Here is a 19,014-nt window from a genome sequence, read left to right as displayed (position 1 = left end):
ACGATCAAAAGATTGGCGAATTTATAATATATTAGAGTCAATTTAATATATTTTTAGTGAAAAGTCATATAAATAATAAATTGTAGAAGAACATGCATAATATTTTGCAAAACTAATTATTTCCAAATAGGAATATATAGATTTTATGTACCAAAATAATTAAAAATATATTAATGGGAGAAGGGGATAAACCGTAAGCTGATCATTTGTCCCTTTAAATGTCGATTAAATAGGATTAAATAGTCTCAAACTATCGATGAAAGTAGTCTTGATAATTTTCTTTTAATGAAGAAATCTGAAATCACCGATTTGAACCGAAACCACAATTACTGGTTCCGATTTCAAAAGTCAAACGATTCGATCTAAAGTCGACGAACCATCAGACCCATTGGGAAGGGTAAGAAGGTGGACGACAAATAGCTCTATATTTATTCCATCACAGGGCTCCCACCGGAAGATGAGGCGGGCCCCAGCCCGTCCCCGGCCCCACCCGTCTCACACTCCAACGGGTACGCGAAGCCGCACACACGACAGACACACCACCCACAAAAAAAACACGACCCTGAAAAGAAACGGTTTCGAGGGCAGGAACAAGAAAGGAGCGCCACAAAGGAGGAGTGCACGAAGAACAAAAGTCGAACCCAAATCGACCTTACCGTCGCCCCCCGGTCTTCGATCGCACAAACCCAAAAGGAACGAGGGGGAATCCAAAAGCCAAAGAACACCCTTTATCCAGCCCAATACACCCCCCTCATGGAAACGCCCTGTTGTTGCTGTTGTTGTTGTTGCACCACGAGATCGCTGCATGACATGGATCGTTTGTTCGATCTGTTCAACGATACTCCCAAATCAAACCCCATCTTATTCTTATTTCTCCCAATTCCCCCAATCTCTTTCCCATTTTCGTTCTCCTCCCCTCCCCTCCCCTCCCCTCCCCTCCCCTCAATACTCACTGGTGTTATTTTTCTCTTCTTATTCCTTCTCTCATCCGTCCCTCTTTCTTTCCCCTCTTTGTTGGATCGTTTCTTGCTACTCCTCCTATTTGGTATTCTTCGTATTATTCTCTCTGCGATCTCACCCTACATCGCTTCGTGATTTCCTTTTCCCGATTGCTTTTTCTTTGTTTTCATCGGTTTTGCCACGCCATGTTCGCCCTTTTCGCGTGCTATAAATTAATGCGAGGCAGGACGAATTAGTTCTATTTTTTGTTGTTGTTGTTGTTCGCCTCGCCGGGGGGGAAATCTTGTTACCGATCTAGGGTTAGGGGATGGAGGCCGGGGGGGGAGATCAGGAGAAGCCGACGCCGGAAAGCGGAGACAAGCCCCCCAAGCGCAAGATGAAGACCCCTTACCAATTGGAGATTCTTGAGAAGGCCTATGCTGGTTTGTTGATCTCGATTTGTTACTATTAGGGTTCCCATCGTTTGATCGGTCTCGATTGGTGTTGATTTGGGGTTCTTTTGGTGCGATTCTTGTTTTTGATCAGTGGACACGCATCCGTCGGAGACGCTGCGGGCTGAGATGTCGGTGAAGACCGGTCTCTCGGATCGGCAGCTACAGATGTGGTTCTGCCATCGGAGGCTCAAGGACCGGAAGTTGCCGCCGACGAGAAGGCAGCGGAGGGACGAGGAATCCTTGCCGTTGACGCCACCGCCACCGGTGCTGCCTCCTCAGAATGATATGCCGTCCTCGGAGTCGGGAGGCGTCGGGTTGAGCTCCAGCCCCTATGGTAGCAGCGTGGAGTCCAGGAGGGCAGTTTCAAGGGCAGCGGCGGTCGTCTCAAGGACTGGTGCAGATATGTCAGCCGTCGGGAGGCAGTATTACGATCCTGTGTTGCCGCCTCCGCCAACCCACCTCAACCGCCTGACCATGGCGGAGCTCAGGATACTAGCATCGGTGGAAGCACAGCTTGGCGAGCCGCTGCGGCAGGATGGGCCTGGCCTTGGTGTCGAGTTTGATCCGCTGCCGCCTGGTGCTTTCGGAGCCCCAATAGGTATCATTACAGTGTGATACCAAATATTCATCTTCTGCTATGGCCATGCTATCTTGTTGGTGCATAGTACATCCTAACTTGGTATTGCAACCGGCATGCTAGTTTTACATATGTTGCTTTGCTGTCTAGAGTTGCTCCAATTTCAAGTAGTTCCTTGTTGGGTTTCCTTTTTGTTAGTTGAGTTATTGATCTTTCAGTAGATTAGGTTTTGTTGGTGCAATTGTCAATTGCAATTGGCTGACATTTAGAATTTAGCATATAAGAAATATGATGACAGTTTCTGTTTATTAATACTAGTAGTTGTAGTGCATGCTAATGTAGCTTGTGGAAGTCTTTCTAGCTTGGAAGATAGTAATTTGTGCACATCACAGTCTTAGTGGGAAAAAAAAGAAAAGATATGTGATTGGCATTAGTTGATGACTGAATCTTTGTTTTACTTTGGATATTAGAGATTGTAAAACTAGAACGATGCTTTTGCTGTTGGTGGTCATATCACAGTATGAGCATGACCTTGTTGTTTGGTCATTATACAATAGCCTATAACCTTGTATTTCTAATCCTATAGATGCTTCTACATTTAAAACATAAGGTCATCTACATCACAATGCAGATATTGTCTGTTTTTATGGGAATTGCATATATTGCATTATTGTCAAATGCTGTTGAGCAAGACGATGTGTTTTAAAGATTAAGGTAATTAAGGGGGTTGTAAGAATGTTTTATGTGCAAGCAAGAGATTCATTTGTCAATATTAACATTTGATAACACAAAAACTGGTAGGTTGGAATTTCTATGTCGGAGTAAGAGTACAAGTTTGACTAACTGAAGCTGAAGTGTATCTGTGCATGAGAGGAAATTTAGTTAGCATATGCATATGTAAAAAAGCTCTGGGTAGTTATAGAACAGGTTAACATGGATATAAGTTTAGGAAAGTGACATTGAGGTGAGCTATTGTGCCAGAGAATGTCCAATTGTAGACAAATGATGGATAAAAAGACTTATCATATGGAATTTGATTATGCTGAGCTTTTCTGGGTTGATCTTTTTTTTTTTTTTTTTGTCTTGAACAAACTTGGGTTATTCAAATTCTTTCTATTATGGTTTTCACCCTATTTTGTGGAGTAAGCTCTGATATTTTATCCAGACCTTAGCCCTTTCTCGGGTGTAGTATATCAGACATAAGTAGTATGTCACTCGTCTCTGTCATCATGCCATCATGTTGTTTTGCTGGTTCATTCTTGCCTCACCAATCTGATAGTATGCATTTAAAGTAGTGGGATTTGGTGGTTTGCATGTTCCTGGTCTCTATTTGAGACTTGTATGTTTTATTTATTGTGGCTTTGATGCTGGTTTTCATTTTGCTGTTGATTGATAGAATTAACTTTTCTCTTGATATGAGATTGTGAAGATCAAATGGTGCCTTAGTTGTTTATTGAAGATTATTCTGTCTAATGAAACAATGGTCATTACCTAGTAGGTTTCTTGGTTCAGGTTTTTATTTGTATTAAAAGCTAGCTTCATTATTTTTCTTACAGGTTTCAGTTATAGAAAATATTGTGTATGAGTTTTCCAAGTAATGAATTTACATTCCAATAGCTTAATCATTTACTAAAATCATTGGAATTATCTTTCCAGATTTAAACATCTCTTCTCTCTTTGCTACTTTTTCTTTACTAGGTGGTCCTTGTACTGGGAGCTATGTGTGGCTGCAGTTACTTTGCCCACATATCAAAATTTTCCTCCATTCTCCTACTTATTTATTTTTTAATATTTTAACAGAAATATCGGCACAACAGAAGCAGCCTGTCTGGCCCTATGATGGCACTGTGTGTGGGAGACATGACATAAAGACAACAAAGGTCTATTGTCTCTTAGAGTTTCCTGATGAAAGTTCTGCTGGAAATTGACTGCTATAGTTGGATTATGAGTTTGATTTGTGCTTTATGTCATATGATTTTATTTGTAAATTTCTTTTGACTGTTTCTACCTTGCAGGCATCAAGTTTTCCCTCTGGCATTGAACATTTCTCACCAAGTTCATCTAAAGGGAAGAGGAAACCAGCAAATGGGGGTTCTCATACCGTCCATCTGCATATGGGTCCTAGACCTCTTCCTGAATATCGGTTTCTCCCTGAGCAGCCAAGTGTCCGCTCAGAGGCATATGACATGGCATCTCAATCTCACTATTATGACTCTTCAATAGATGTGCCTAATAACAGGGTGACATCTGTACCATCAGGTGGAAAGAATTTGCATATAAATGATCAGGAGGCACCAAGTTATACCTTCCAAGGTCAAATGTCTGGTGCCAGCCTCAGGTCCCAACAAAGCAGGAAACAAAAAATTCCTTCTGACCTGATGGAATATGGCAGTGCTGCACGTAGTGACTCCTTTCCGTCTCCTGCAAGTGATACTCAGTTTCATACCAATCAGGTTGTAGGATTAGAAAACCCACATATATCATCTGATAGGACTTCCCGTGATGAAAATATTTCTTGGTTGGGGAGGAAACGTAAGGTACTTACAATCGTGTAATCTAGTGCAGTTGTGTATCTAATTTTCTTGGGATAAGTGTTGTCATGAACTATTTTTACCATATGTAGAGTGATGAAGCAAGGACTGCTAAGGAGGAGGAAGCCCATCAGAAACGGATACGGAAAGAGCTTGAGAAACAAGATAACCTGAGGCGAAAGGTACCTTTTGTTCAGAGTTTGTCGTTGCGCGTTCAATATCCAGTACTGAAACAAATTGTCAATCTTCAGAGAGAAGAACAAATACAGAGGGAAATTGAGAGACATGATCGTGAAAGAAGAAAGGAAGAAGAGCGGATGATGCGTGAAAAACAGCGAGAGGAAGAGAGGTTTCAACGTGAACAAAGGCGTGAAAATGAGCGTAGGGAGAAGTTCCTGCTGAAGGAATCTCGTAGGGTAGGTTCCGGAAGTATTGTTCGACACCTGGTTCTTCAAATACTTTGTTAACATTTTCTTGAATGAGTTCAGGCTGAGAAGCTGAGGCAGAAAGAAGAACTGAGACGAGAGAAGGAGGCAGCAAGACTGAAAGCTGCTACCGAGAGGGCTACTGCCCGCAGAATCGCAAAGGAATATATGGAGCTTATTGAGGATGAGCGCTTGGAGTTAATGGAGTTGGCTGCAGCAAATAAAGGATTTTCCTCAATATTTGCTCTCGAAAATGAAACTTTGCAACAACTTGATTCATTCAGAAGTACAGTTCTCTTCACTTTATTCAGCTTAGTTCAAGAAATCTGCATGATATGATTCCTTCTTTGTTGGCAACTGTTTTATATGGCTGAGTATACAACATTTCAATGATTCAATGCTCTGATGTATTCATAGATGTCGGTCATGTTAGTTTCACTGTTTACTATAATGGAGTGTAAGCTAAGTTTTGTCTGTTTCCACTGCAGGTATGCTGACTGCATTTCCGCCAATTTCTGTAGGACTAAAAAAGCCTTTTGCAATTCAGCCTTGGGCTGATTCTGATGAGAAGATAGCAAACCTTCTTATGGTGCATTTTTTAATCTTTTCTTGTTTAGAATTGATTAAATTTCCATAATCATGCTATTTTGTCATATATTTCATGTGCATGTCTCACTTTCGTCTTAGATTTCTTAACTAACAAATAGCAAGTACCTTTTATCAGTCAAAAGTCCAACTTTCTAAAAAAAATGATGGTGTGTTTTACTTATCAAAATAGTTTTTATTTTTCTGAAGCTATGTGCTCGCAAATTTCCATTATATATATTCAGTCGCTGCTATGATAATATCATTGGAATTTCCCTAACACATCAATAATATGCAAATTGGTTGGAATTTCAGGTTTGGAAGTTTCTAATTACCTTTGCTGACGTGCTTGGCCTTTGGCCATTCACTCTTGATGAGTTTGTGCAGTCTCTCCATGATTATGTGAGTGCTCTCTGAATCTTGCTTTACTTTTTTGAATGTGAGCATCTCATGCTTTATGAATACCAGAATTATTTGGTGGGTGTTATCCAGATTCCAGACCACAATTAATATGCTGTAATCAGAGACCAATTTGAACTTATTTCTCATTTGCTTTTGTCTCCAAACTTTAGGCCTTGGATAAATTATTCTGGCTGGTTAGGGCCATTCTCTTTCCCTAAAACCAACTTTTTAGTGATTGAAGTTTCTTTACAGAATCTGACCTCTGTTACCTTATGAGGACTCTTCATGCCTGCCTTATTTGAATCTTGCACGTGCTCTACATGTTACTTGAAGGAAGATAGTCTTTACGAACCAGAATATTTGGAGTATGCTAAAGCGTATTGTTGATACTTGATATGGCAATAACTCATATTTTTTTGCCTCTTGGAGTGGTGAATAATGTGGTAATTTCATTGGTCTGCCTCACTAGGACCAGAAACATGAGGAGCCATGTAAAATGATTTGGTCAATAAATCTGCATTTACCATGTGGGCTGTAAATCATGGAAGTCCAATAATGAATTTAAAAATCATTCATATGGGTACAACTATGCTGCAGATTTCTGCATTACTGGTCACAAGGGACCATTAGAAGCAGCTTTACCTTTTCTGTTGTGTTGGTGATCTAATAAAAAGCTTTCACAGGATTCAAGACTTCTGGGAGAAGTGCATGTTGCTGTACTTAAATCCATTATTAAGGACATTGAGGATGTTGCAAGGACTCCTGCTAGCACACTCGGGGCTAGCCAAAGTAGCACTGTTAATCCAGGAGGTGGCCATCCACAGATTATCGAGGGGGTTTGTACTCCCTTTCCTAAGCTTCATACTTTCTTGATTAGTGCTTTCTGGTTAATGTTGAGGGGGTTGATACTCCCTTTCGCCAACTTCATACTTTCTTGATTGCTGCTTTCTGGTTAATGTTATTCATCTCATATTCCCATTATTATGCTTTTGTTTTCTAGGCATATGCATGGGGCTTTAACATTCGTGGTTGGCAACGGCATTTGAATTATTTGACATGGCCTGAGATACTGCGACAATTTGCATTGGCTGCTGGATTTGGGCCACAATTGAAGAAGAGAAATGTGGACCGTGTATATTCTCGGGATGAGAATGAGGTACCTAGTTTTCTGCAAAAACTTTTAAAAAAAGAAAAGCTACACCCGTATAAACTTTCCTCTTTCTGCAGACCTTTTACGAAGATAGTCTGACTGTTGCCATGACATTTCCTTTTGTAACATTTGTTTCTTTGACCTTTTACGTGAGTCATCAGTTATGTTTAACTAGCGTTACAATGTTCATATAAAAGAAACTTTTGGTCACCTTTTATACCCTAGTTGGACATTAAGATATCCATTATGCTATCTATAATCTGTAATCATTTGGTGTACATGCACATTTATGAATAGCCCAAATCCTATATGCCAAGATTATTATTTGGAAATTATAGAATAGGAACTTACACATATATGACTTATAGGCCTAGTTGATGCTGATCTCGTTTTGATTGGGGAGGCTTGACTGTTGATGATGAAAATAAGGAATTGCACATATACATGACATTAATGAGATTCGGCATGGTGAAGAACTTAATAATTGTTTACTTAAGTCCAGACAGTTGAAGCATGTTCAGTAGTAAATTGAAGAGTTTCTTAAGATGTTCCCTATTAAAGTCATAATTCTTTTGTGTGTTTTTAATAAATCAAATGGTCATGATAGGCTTATCAGCTAGGAGCTCAAGTACTTTTTCCTTTTTGAATGGTTTTTACTGCTTTAGAGGGCCTATGAGGAGGAATGAAGTTTGAATGTAAACTTGACTTTCTTCTTTTAATTCCTTCTGTCCTTTTACCTGCCTGTGGCAGCCAGTCATCCTGATGCCATTCTTGATGACAAATCCTGCTTGAGGTGGCTTGCATTGTGGCTAGTGCAGCAAGCTGTATGTCGTGATGCAATTGGTTGCATCCATCTTGAGCTGCTCTTGGGGCACAGTAGCTATAACTGAAATAGTCTCACTTCATAGCCGGCAGTCATTAGGTTAATATTTCTAATAAAGAGGTTAGGTTATTTATTTGTTTCTTTGAAGAAAAAAGCTAATGGAAAAGCTGCCAAATCTTTTATCTTCTTCTTTAAATCACTAGATTCCAATGATCTCAGTATATGTGGAACTTTTTTGTGTCATGATGCAACCTAATAGGTTCGCCAACCTAAAATGGATATCTAATCATGTGGCATAAAATGTTTAAACTTGTGTCAGTTGTTGGCCTCTCAACCTTTATGATGGTGTATAAGGATAGTGATGTGGGGTAGAAGTTCAAATACCAAATCTGATGATAAGTTCGTAACAAATAGAGGAAGTTTTTTTTTATATAATTCGAGAATGGCGGAAGAAAAAACGAGAGGAAGTAAAAGATAATAATATGAAAATATAATAGAAAATAAGGATAACTATCAGACTTGCTTTGTCTTAAAGATTGAATTTCAGGGTTGAACATCTCACTTATGCACGTCTTACATGTGAAGGTGGTTGTTTTTGTTGTGGAACTAACTGCAAACTATAACAGGTGAGGGTATTGTGCCTCTGCTTGGAGCATTTTTAGATATGTGGATAGTTCTCTTGTGCTGATTTCGGTTCTGATTGTATAATGTATAACCAATTGGGAGTACTATTAGAACATTTAGCTATTTGGTGAACCTTGTGCCTCTTGAAACCTTCACAGTTTCTGCAGCATTTATTTCTATGAAATGTTGAATCTTGCTAGTTCAAGTATTAAGCTCATGTTTTGGTTTTCGTTAGAGTATTTACTTTTCAAAAAGGCTAATATATGGTGTTACTAAGTAAAATTCTTAAGCAATTTCTACCCAGGGTAACAATGGCAAGGACATTATTTCCAATTTACGGAATGGTTTGGCGGCTGAAAATGCTTTCGCTTTGATGAAAGAAAGGGGCTATACTCATCGTCGTGGATCTAGGCATCGTTTGACTCCTGGAACAGTCAAATTTGCTGCTTTTCATGTTCTTTCTCTCGAGGGAAGCAATGGCCTTACTATACTAGAAGTTGCAGACAAGATTCAGGTAAATGTCTTTTGTAAGATTGTTTGCTTGTTCTTGATTTGGTTAACCTGTATTTTTTGCCACATTATCAGAATTCTGGACTACGGGACCTAACCACAAGCAAGACACCAGAGGCATCTATTGCTGCAGCATTATCGCGAGACACAAAACTTTTTGAGAGAACTGCTCCTTCAACATATTGTGTCAGATCACCTTACAGGAAGGATCCTGCTGATGCAGATGCTGTATTATCTGCTGCTCGGGAAAAGATACAAGTATTTCTAAGTGCACTTTCAGACTCTGAGGAAGCTGAAAAGGATACAGAAGATGTAGATGAAGCTGAAAGAGATGAAGATTCGGAAGGTGATGCTGCTGATGATCCTGAAGTTGATGATGCTTGCATTGATGCAAAGCTGGATAAGAATGATCCTTTTGCAAGTGAGTTAAAAGATTCTAGGACATTGACTTTGTCATGTCAGGAAGAAGGGGGAGAGAACGGAGTAACTGCATGTACTAGCTTTGGTATTGTGGAAAAAGTTCCTAAAATGCCTTCGGAGAAATCAAAAACAGTAAGCACTTCAGGTGTTTCCCACCTTCCAGATGGCAACTCAAATTACATTGAAGCAAGTAACCTTGGTGTGGAGGACACAGAAATTGATGAAAGCAACTTTGGTGAACCATGGGTTCAGGGATTGTCAGAAGGCGATTATTCTGAACTGAGTGTTGAAGAACGCTTACATGCCCTTGTTGCTTTGGTAGGAGTGGCTGTTGAAGGAAACTCTATACGAATAGTTCTTGAGGTATTAATGAGATAATAATGTCTTTTCCCTTTTGTTTCCTTCTGTTTTGTCATTAGGTAATTGACTCAAGGACTTACAGGAACGTTTGGAAGCTGCAAGTGCTCTCAAAAAACAAATGTGGGCGGAGGCACAACTTGATAAAAGGCGTTTTAAAGAAGAGTGTCCTGGCAGATTACAAGGTACTGCCTTCAGTATAAATAAAGCTGAGGCAGCTGTAAGTAATGGTGCAAGAGTGGGAAGTCAAATGGCACTAGACAATGTTGATAAGGGTAATGATGGTAATCTAGAAGCCATCAGCAATGAGATGTTTTTTGAACCGAATCGGGTTAATTTTGGTAACACATCTATAGGACATGAACTTACAACTGCGGATGTTCATCCAGTTCACCAGCATGTATATGCTACTGAAAAGTCACGTTCCCAATTAAAAGCATTTATTGGTCACAAGGCAGAGCAACTTTATGTTTACCGATCATTACCCCTAGGTCAAGACCGCAGGCGAAATCGGTATTGGCAATTTTCAACATCTTCTTCACCAAATGATCCTGGCTCTGGGAGAATCTTTTTTGAATCCAAAGATGGCCATTGGCGGCTTATCGATTCAGAGGAGGTAGCTTTATCTCCAACCTTTCCTTAAATATGTTTGAAATATCCTTATACTTTAAATCTTTTTGGTGGTTTATACATTTATGTAGTTATTGATGTATGATCACATTAAGCTGGAGCAGTTGATACAACTATATACATATTCTGCTACATTGCCCACAATCATAAATGGGAAACAAAACTGCAAGCCAGTAAGTGTCAGTGGCAATATGTAATTTCAGTGATGGGAACTTTGGGGCTGTGCTTATGCACTGCAGCCATGTAGTCCATATGAGATTCAGTTTATTGATAATGCCCACAATTTTTAAAGAATAGATGATATTGATAGTTTTTGGAGTTTAATACAATACTCACATGATGCTGTCAAACTAGTTTCTTATTTACCAAACTTTTCTGTAAATGTAACCATTTTATAGACATTTCTAACACTTGGTGCATTCTAGCAACTAGGTCCTAGACAATCTCTTTTAGGATTAGTTTCAGCCAGTTCATATTTTGGGACTTGGCACTTGTTTTTAATGAAGGAAACAGTGAGACTTTTATTGCTAATTAGCCTGCAAATATCCAAATGTTTTTCTTTATTATTATTAAGTAATAAAGCATCAACCTTATTATTTTGTCTTTTGGAACTTATAAATAATTCCGAAGTCAGTCAAATGTGAACGGTGAAGAATATTTCCTAGTTCTGGTCAACAAGATATTATTTAGACTAGTTGGTGTATATAATACTGTCATGTAAAGGTATCATGTAAGGTGGTACATACAATTTTATTTGTCAGACAAATGCCTTTGTTATTTGTGTTTGTGTCATTGCTTTTCTCATTCTCTATTCATTATAATTTACATGAAATAAATGGTTAGATCCATATTTCAATTCACTGGTTTAGTTTTGGTGGGATTCTCGGCCTAAGTGGTTTATCCATGCATGTTCCTTTGAGATTCTAGCAATTTTATGTTTTGAGTTTCAATTTATAATTGTTTCTTCAAGTAAAACATTTTAAAATTATCATGGCATATGCATATTATCCATGAATCCTTTATTTGCATTATGCACTTGGACACTGTAGCTTTTGGCTTATGCCTTGTGGCCACTTGGAATCTGTAGTATTTGCTCTTCCATCATCCATTTCTTCCTCCAATCTCATCATCTTCATGGACATCCCACTCATAGTTCGCATTACCGGTCTGAACCGTGTGCCGATCGGCTATCAGTATGGTATGTATCAATATACCAACACATGATACGGTGGGACATACTGATAAATTGATATGTACTGTCTATATTGGTCTTCAGACCGGTACATATCGCTCATACCGAGTGGTACTCCTCGGTACGGCAAACCACTATTACATGTCATTAATTTTGCCAACCATCAGCTTTTAGGCAGTGATTGATAAGTTTGATATCTGCCAGGATGGCATCAGCTTGGATGGCTGGTGTGTAGGCCATAAAAAATTGCAATGTTGTTCGCTTGATTAACTTTTCTGTGTTGCCATTGCTTTTGCTAAGCCTTGGTTTAAAACCTCCTTGGCTATTACATTCCTTGTTTCCTTTGTTCCAGTTGTTACGCTTGTCTGTGCTTTTTTCCACTCTTCACAATGGTACCATTACTTTTACATCATGTACTTGGAACAATAATATTATTTGCATTTTAATAAATAATGTCAAGTTAGCACAATCTTAATCCACATGCTGTTGGATCTGCTGCTACTATTTCAGTACTGTTGTTCTCTTGTCCCTTATATTTTGTAATAGATATGAGAATAGTAAAGTTTCGATCAGTTATGTTTGGGTGACAAGTTCAGGAAAGAACATCTAAACAGATGTAAATTCTATATTTGAATACTTAGATCTTAATTCTTAAGTATATCAATTGATGTAATAGCTATATTACATAATGGAGCTCGACTTAACATTTAGTAGTTCTATGGATTGCTGAACTTATTGCCTGGAAATTTCTGCCACTTATAGTGTATCACTTACTACTTAAGAAAACTTCCCACTCTCTTGTTGAGTAGTGTGAAAATGTCCATGGCAACAAAAATGAAAATCTTGTTCCGTTTTAGAAAAGAATGTAAATGTGAAGGACCAGTTAAATTTACTATCAGATAAACTTAGGTTAACATGTTAGATGAGTTTCATAAGTGCCGTATTGTCTTCATGATGTTGAGGTTTATGTGGTCTTTAATGCGAACAGGCATTTGATGCTCTTTTAGCTGCTCTGGATACACGTGGGATTAGAGAATCACATTTGCATTCAATGTTGCAAAGAATAGAGTCAACCTTCAAAGAGGCAATCAGAAGGAATAAGAAATTTGTCAGCTCTGATTTAGTTGGAGATCCGGTTATAACACGGCTGACTAAAACGTCATCAAGTCCAGATTGCAGCATGGAACTTGACAGTCCTAGCAGTTCCCTCTGTGGTCTCGCTTCTGATGCTTTGGAGAATTCATCATCTTTCAGAATTGAACTTGGGCAGAGCAAAGCTGAGATAAGTGCTGCTGTTAGGAGATACCAAGGTTTATTCAGATGGATGTGGAAAGAATGCTATAATCCTTACCAATTGTGTGCAATGAAATATGGGAAGAAAAGATGCTCTGAGCTGCTTCATACTTGTGATTCCTGCTTCCAGTCCTTTTCTGCTGAAGAAAGGCATTGCCCTTCTTGCCACAAGACATTTAAGGCATTCCATAACTCTGATGCAATTTTTTCAGAGCATATGCCTTTGTGTGAACAAAAAAGAAAATCAGACCCTGAATGGAAACTCCAAGTCTCTGACTCCTCTCTTTCCATAGGGATCAGACTGTTGAAAGCACAGTTATCCATGATTGAGGTGGGAAACCCTTCTTGATTTCTAAATCTCTATCACCTTTGTTTTATTATACATTGTTAAATTTGCATCTCTGTTTAATTTTGTATTTTTAAAATTTCTAAAATTTACAGGTTTCAATTCCAGCAGAAGCTCTTCAGGCATTTTGGACCGAGGGATATAGGAAATCTTGGGGTGTGAAATTGCAGTCTTCATCATCTGCTGAGGAACTGTTTCAGGTTTTAAATTGTTTGATGAATTAACAGCAGAAACTTGTTTTTCTACCCCACTGTAGAACAACTAATGGATTTTGTATATTAAATGCCGAAAGTAACAAACAGATGATGCAGCAATGACTTCTTTAGTGCTATCAGTTCAAGTTTTGTCTTTCGAGATGTCCTTTGCTAATTTTCAAATGTTAGGTTTTAAACAACCCATTCTTTATTTTCCTGAAGTAAATGCAACAGTAATGATACCTGTTCTGTAATGATATGGGCAACTGTTTGGTCGTTGGAGCGTTTCTATAACATTGCAATTGAAAAAAAACATTATAAGCTATTTGTTTTACATTGATTGGGAGCAATTGCTTACTGTTGCGATAATTGTATAGCACTCTCAACGTCACTGATAAATCGAACAATGTGCAATGAAATATGTTTATCTTTCTTTTGAAATTTGCAAAAAATTGTGTCCATTGTTTTGTTCTATGAAGCAAGAACACATAAAAATGTTTTACATGTTCATGCCGTGTTATTGGAAGCCTCTTGCGTTGGATGCTTCAGAACTATTGTGTATGCTGTATCATCTACAATAATATTAACTTGGTAATGGCATATATGTAGAACACTTGTGTCATCTGCATAAAGCTTCTCAGTGTTCCAAATACTTGTGACCAATGTATTTTGGCCTTTTGACTCACTATGAAAAATGTGATAATCTTCTTTATAGATATTTTTGTATTTGACATTTTTTTGTCAGTTATTATCGTGCTTGTTAAATTTATATATGATATATTGTCTAAATTGTACAGAGTAGATGGAGGCATAAAATTCTAGATTTAGAATATACTTATTGATAGTTGCATCAAAGCCATCTTGTTTTATAATTTATAAGATCTTTGCCATGTTGACAGGCCTTGAAATTCTTCAGTCATTCATTCTCCAGTCTTAGAGCTTTGTCTCTTTTGTTATTTGTTTACTACTTTGCTCCTAGGACATGTATATTGTGGCTGGGACTCTAATCTAACAAATCTTTAATTTTAACAAATGAATGTCAAAAGATCAAGCAGAATGGCATGGTAATGTAATCACTCGGAGTTTCCACACTATTTGGAACTTGGATGACTTCAAAGTATGGTGATTATACTCTAATCTGATAGTTTTGAGTAATCTGATTCATTAGATTAATAATTCTTTATCAATAAGGCAAAGTTTGTCCTTGTTATCATTGCATTGCTTGCACAGTTGGAAACTTATCGATAAACAATGTTTTATGAAAAACAGTTATTAGCATCATATTCAGTGTACATGGGATGAATAATGAATGTTCCCTGATCATGTTCTAGACTAGGAAATTGTTAATGAACCTACAAAAGTTCATGGATTCATGTGACTCCCAAGTGAATTACATCTAAGCACAAGTAAGACTCAACATGGAAGAATGTGTAGTAATCTGGCTTTCTAACTGCGTCTAATAGTTATAATTAACAGAGCTTTCAATATCTACATAAAAGGGCATACGGTTCCCACCAATGCAAGATTTGGGGAGGGTCACTCAGGCTTATACACCAAATATAGAGAAGCTGTTTACATGACTTAAACCCTAGTTCCCAGATTGCAAAGGAGCACATCAATGTTTTTAACATTTTACCAGTGATGGTCTAAATTAGATGACATTTTTTGAGCTTAAAGTTTTGTTTTGTTTTGTTTTTGATCTACCTAAGCACATGAGTTGTTATTTGTCTTGCATTTACGGTTGTTGCTTGAATTACTTGGTGTTGCTGGTTTTGAAATGCAGTTTCCTGTGGTGTCAAATTCTCTTTGTATTATGATATTTTAATTGATGCAAGTATTGACATTTTTCAGTGCTTATATATATTTCTGGTCTGTTGGTAATATTTTCTTAAGTAGGAACTTTAGAACTTATCATATTTAGTGTTCCCTTGTTGCAGATTCTAACTTTGTTGGAGGGTGCAATAAAACGAGGTGTTCTTTCTACAACCTTTGAAACAACAGCTGAATTGTTGAGTTCTGCTAATCCAGGAGTTGCTGCAGACAATAACACTGCTCATTCGGGATCAGTTCCTGTTTTGCCTTGGGTGCCTAGTACCTCGGCAGCTGTGGCATTAAGGCTGTTGGATCTTGATTCTTCAATTTCTTATATGCTGCACCCGAAGCTGGAGTCTCATAAAGGAAAGGAAGGAGATTATATTGTAAGTTATCCTTTTTCCTTTTTTTGTTACTTCTGGGATTGCAATCTTGATATTCTGTGGAGTGGAATGAGGAAATAGTTAATGTTTGTAGAGCATTGACTTTGTAAGATTATTAGTTTTTCATCTACTAATGATAGAGATTAACTTATAGAATTCATTGGTTGTTACTTTTAGTTTGTAAAATGGATCTTTGCTTCTACCAACCCTTGGTAGTGTCTACACAAAAATAGAAGTTTGAGCTATGTTGATCTTTCACTTTTCACCTTAAATGAAGTGATACCATCCCATGGTGGCATCTAAGAAAATTGAAGTTTGAACATATGCTGACATTTCATTTTGCAACTTTATCCAAGTCTGTTCAGCCCTTCTCTGCCAAAGACATCCTAAACTCAGCAATATCTAGATAAGGTCAGATGTATTTCTATTAAGCCATTACAGTTTTTTTGTAAGAGGTCTTCCATTAATGAAGAACATTCAGAAATCAGGAGAAATATGAGTTTTGCAAGAATTGATTCACAACTTTCAACATACGACAGATCAGGTAGCTTATAAAATCTATGCTATATTCCTCGATTACCTGCAAGAAATCTTTAGTGGAAATTCTCAGTTGCTAAGTGTGGTTTGTGGCAACATGCAAGAGTGTTAATAAATATCTACATGTATAAGCTTGAAATTGTATGTCAACATCTATAGTCCTTTTTTTGTCTATAAATGATGAAATTTTGATTTGATTTTCAATCCTATTATTGTCACAAAGGAAATAACACCACAGTATCAATACATTACCTTAAAAGTAAAGGGAAATGCCACTAAGTTCCTATTGTGTACTCTCTGATTAAAATTACTTTTATTTGCTTCATTTTAACTTTTCGTAGTCTTGTGGCTATAATATTGATAATCTTAAGCATTATGTGGGCTGAATGCTCAATATGGGCTGGTCTATAGATTCCTTATCTAGAAAAGCCATTTTCTTCTTTGGTGAAGTCCACTTTTAATGCATTTTTCTTTCCATCATTTGACATACATTTAATTGCCATTATAGCTGCCATTGTGGGTAATTTTTGGTCTTGGTTGCTTATACTTATCCTTCAGATGATACTTAAGTGTTTAAAAATTTAATGCTTTTTATCTAATCTAGAATGACAAATTCTTATGTTCAAAAATTTTGTTGCAACCAAGAGGCAGTGGATGTCTTACTACCCTATAGTCATGCTCTATATCTATTGACTCCACATGGTAACATGTGAATATGGGAGATGCACAATCTCTTCTACCCATCAAAAAATTGGTTGAAATGATGGAGAGAAAAATGGGTCATTCTTTATTTTTCTATCGTTTATGCTTCGTGGAGATTTTGTATCTTTTGCATTTCTTGGTTGCTTTTCATGGTCTGGAGTATCTTTTTCTGCAGACGCTTCCATCATGTTATGTTGTTGTCCACGATAAGCAAGAGGTAGAGCCAATGGGAACACCTGACCAAGTTGACCATCAAACTGAAGGGAGGTGGCTGCATTTGGGAAGAGGAGGCAGGGGCCGAAGTAGTCGTGGTCGGAGAGGGCGCGGTCGTGGACGAGGAGGGAGAAGGTTGATTGGGAGTGGAAACTCCTCCAGAACTGAGCTTCGGACTGATAATAATTATAGTTTTGAGAAGGCCACAAGAAAATACACCAGAAGGGGTCGAACACGTGGCCAAGGTCATAGTCGTGGTCGTCGAACTGTTAGGCCTAGACAAAGATCTGAGAACAGGGTAGCTACAATTGACAAGCGTTCTCTTTTGGGCAGTTTTGTCACTGCAAGTAGCAGCTCTAAGCAGTGCAGAATTGAGGCATCCCCTGAGAGCTCAGATGGTGAACAGTGGGGAATCGGTGAAACAGAAAAGACATACGTTGAAGACGATGACAGCCGTCCATGTTTGGAATCTGGTGAAAATGGTCAAGCTTCAGGAGAGGATTATGATGATCAGGCAGTAGTATCCTCTGATAGAGATGAATGTGATGCAGACAAGCCTGAAGGACTAGTTGATGATGAAACTGAAGATGACTTAGGAGACATGGAGGGGGATGAAGAGGGTGAAGCGGATGATGATTATCACGATGGCAACGACTTGAATACTTATATGGATGACGAGGATGTAGAGATTGGGGATAATGCAGATGATGTTGGGGATGCAGAGGGAAATGGAGATGAAGATGATGATGTAGCATGGTCAGCTTCTTCGGAGTACAGTGATTAGGAGGGGGAGCACAGACCATCAGAGGCATGGAGCAGTCCAGTTAATAACTATGAATATGAAGATTCTCTCTCACAAAAGGTGGCTGTTTAACCAGAGGACTAGGAAAGTTACCTCTCTGCCATCTGTGGGGTGATTTTCACCTTGTGAGAAAACATATAATCTGTGGGAGACTGCTTTGTCAGAAACATATAAAGGTGACCGTGTGCCCCAGAAAAAAGTCATGGGAGACTGCTTTGTGAGAAACATATAATCTTATTAAGTCAGGTTCCTAAGTCCAATCTGTGGGGTGATTTTCACCTTCTGAAAGTTCTTCGTATAGTAGTAAGATATTTCATGTTTTTTTTTTTCCTTTTTTCTGTAGAATTTTGCTCTCGCATCTACTGGCAACCTTTGGTTAGAACCCAGCCGTGTTACTTCGATAGGGGGTTCAACAGGGGGACAATGGTGAACTTGTATTTGTGTTAGCAAATTGAGTTTAACTGAGGTCCTATATAAATGTAGTATCGAATGAATTCTAATTCTGTAAGATTTATGATATGCATTACGTCAAGGCCATCGTTTCGTGCTACACTGGACACAAACCTGAGCCCAAAGAAGGGATTGAATGACATGAGCGGACTTGATGGTCCTTGCGCTGTGGCTCCATTTACTTTGTATCAAAATAGGAGATGTTTGCGGTAGTCGATGACTAATTATTCCTCTCGTGAACGTTGAAGAAATGATACCGTTCCTGTAAACACTAATCAAACAAACCATCGACCTCCAAACATCAACTAGTACTAATGCATCCTGAAACAACTATGCACTCCTGAAGTCTTGCCATTACTAGGTAATCTGATATATGAAGCACGGGGCAGCTGAACGAGGTCCATGGCCAGATTTGGCGAGGCCACACAGGATATAAAGCAAGCATCACCGTGAGAAGAAGCTTGAGGACCCCACAGACGAGAAGACGAGCGCGAGGGCGGCCACCGGCAAGCCTGCAAGCATCCATGCCGTGCCACCTTCTCTCTCTCTCTCTCTCTCTCTTGTTTTCCTCTTCCTACCTCTCTTATCCATCTTTCTTTCTATGCGATCGCTTTCTAATTTGCGCTCGATTCGTATGTGTGACCCGATCCGACTCAGAATTG

At 38.5% G+C, this 19,014-nt stretch overlaps 1 protein-coding gene across 1 annotated transcript; it reads left to right on the top strand.

Annotated features, from left to right (window-relative positions):
- The first annotated feature begins 652 nt into the window (after window positions 1-652).
- Window positions 653-18,434, top strand: LOC135615478 (homeobox-DDT domain protein RLT2-like). The gene is made up of 18 exons (XM_065114024.1): window positions 653-1,382; window positions 1,486-1,992; window positions 3,772-3,851; window positions 3,987-4,508; window positions 4,595-4,684; window positions 4,754-4,918; window positions 4,991-5,213; window positions 5,416-5,516; window positions 5,828-5,914; window positions 6,598-6,750; window positions 6,915-7,070; window positions 8,816-9,025; window positions 9,097-9,804; window positions 9,884-10,414; window positions 12,609-13,244; window positions 13,355-13,459; window positions 15,391-15,651; window positions 17,063-18,434. The coding sequence occupies exons 1-18, from the start codon at window positions 1,268-1,270 to the stop codon at window positions 17,882-17,884; spliced, it is 5,472 nt and encodes a 1,823-aa protein (XP_064970096.1). The 5' UTR covers window positions 653-1,267; the 3' UTR covers window positions 17,885-18,434.
- The last annotated feature ends 580 nt before the right edge of the window (window positions 18,435-19,014 follow it).

Source organism: Musa acuminata, chromosome BXJ2-6 (genome assembly GCF_036884655.1).
Source record: "Musa acuminata AAA Group cultivar baxijiao chromosome BXJ2-6, Cavendish_Baxijiao_AAA, whole genome shotgun sequence".
Classification (NCBI taxonomy): Eukaryota; Viridiplantae; Streptophyta; class Magnoliopsida; order Zingiberales; family Musaceae; genus Musa; species Musa acuminata.
The sequence above is the reverse complement of the archived record's forward strand: the minus strand, read 5'-3'. Positions and strand labels throughout refer to the sequence as shown.

Bases quoted from the DNA above. Each gene is read 5' to 3' on its own strand.
- LOC135615478 (XM_065114024.1), top strand. From the start codon at position 1,268: ATGGAGGCCGGGGGGGGAGATCAGGAGAAGCCGACGCCGGAAAGCGGA. The intron at 4,685-4,753 runs GTACCTTTTGTT...GTCAATCTTCAG, and splicing joins AAGATAACCTGAGGCGAAAG to AGAGAAGAACAAATACAGAG. The intron at 9,026-9,096 runs GTAAATGTCTTT...CCACATTATCAG, and splicing joins AAGTTGCAGACAAGATTCAG to AATTCTGGACTACGGGACCT.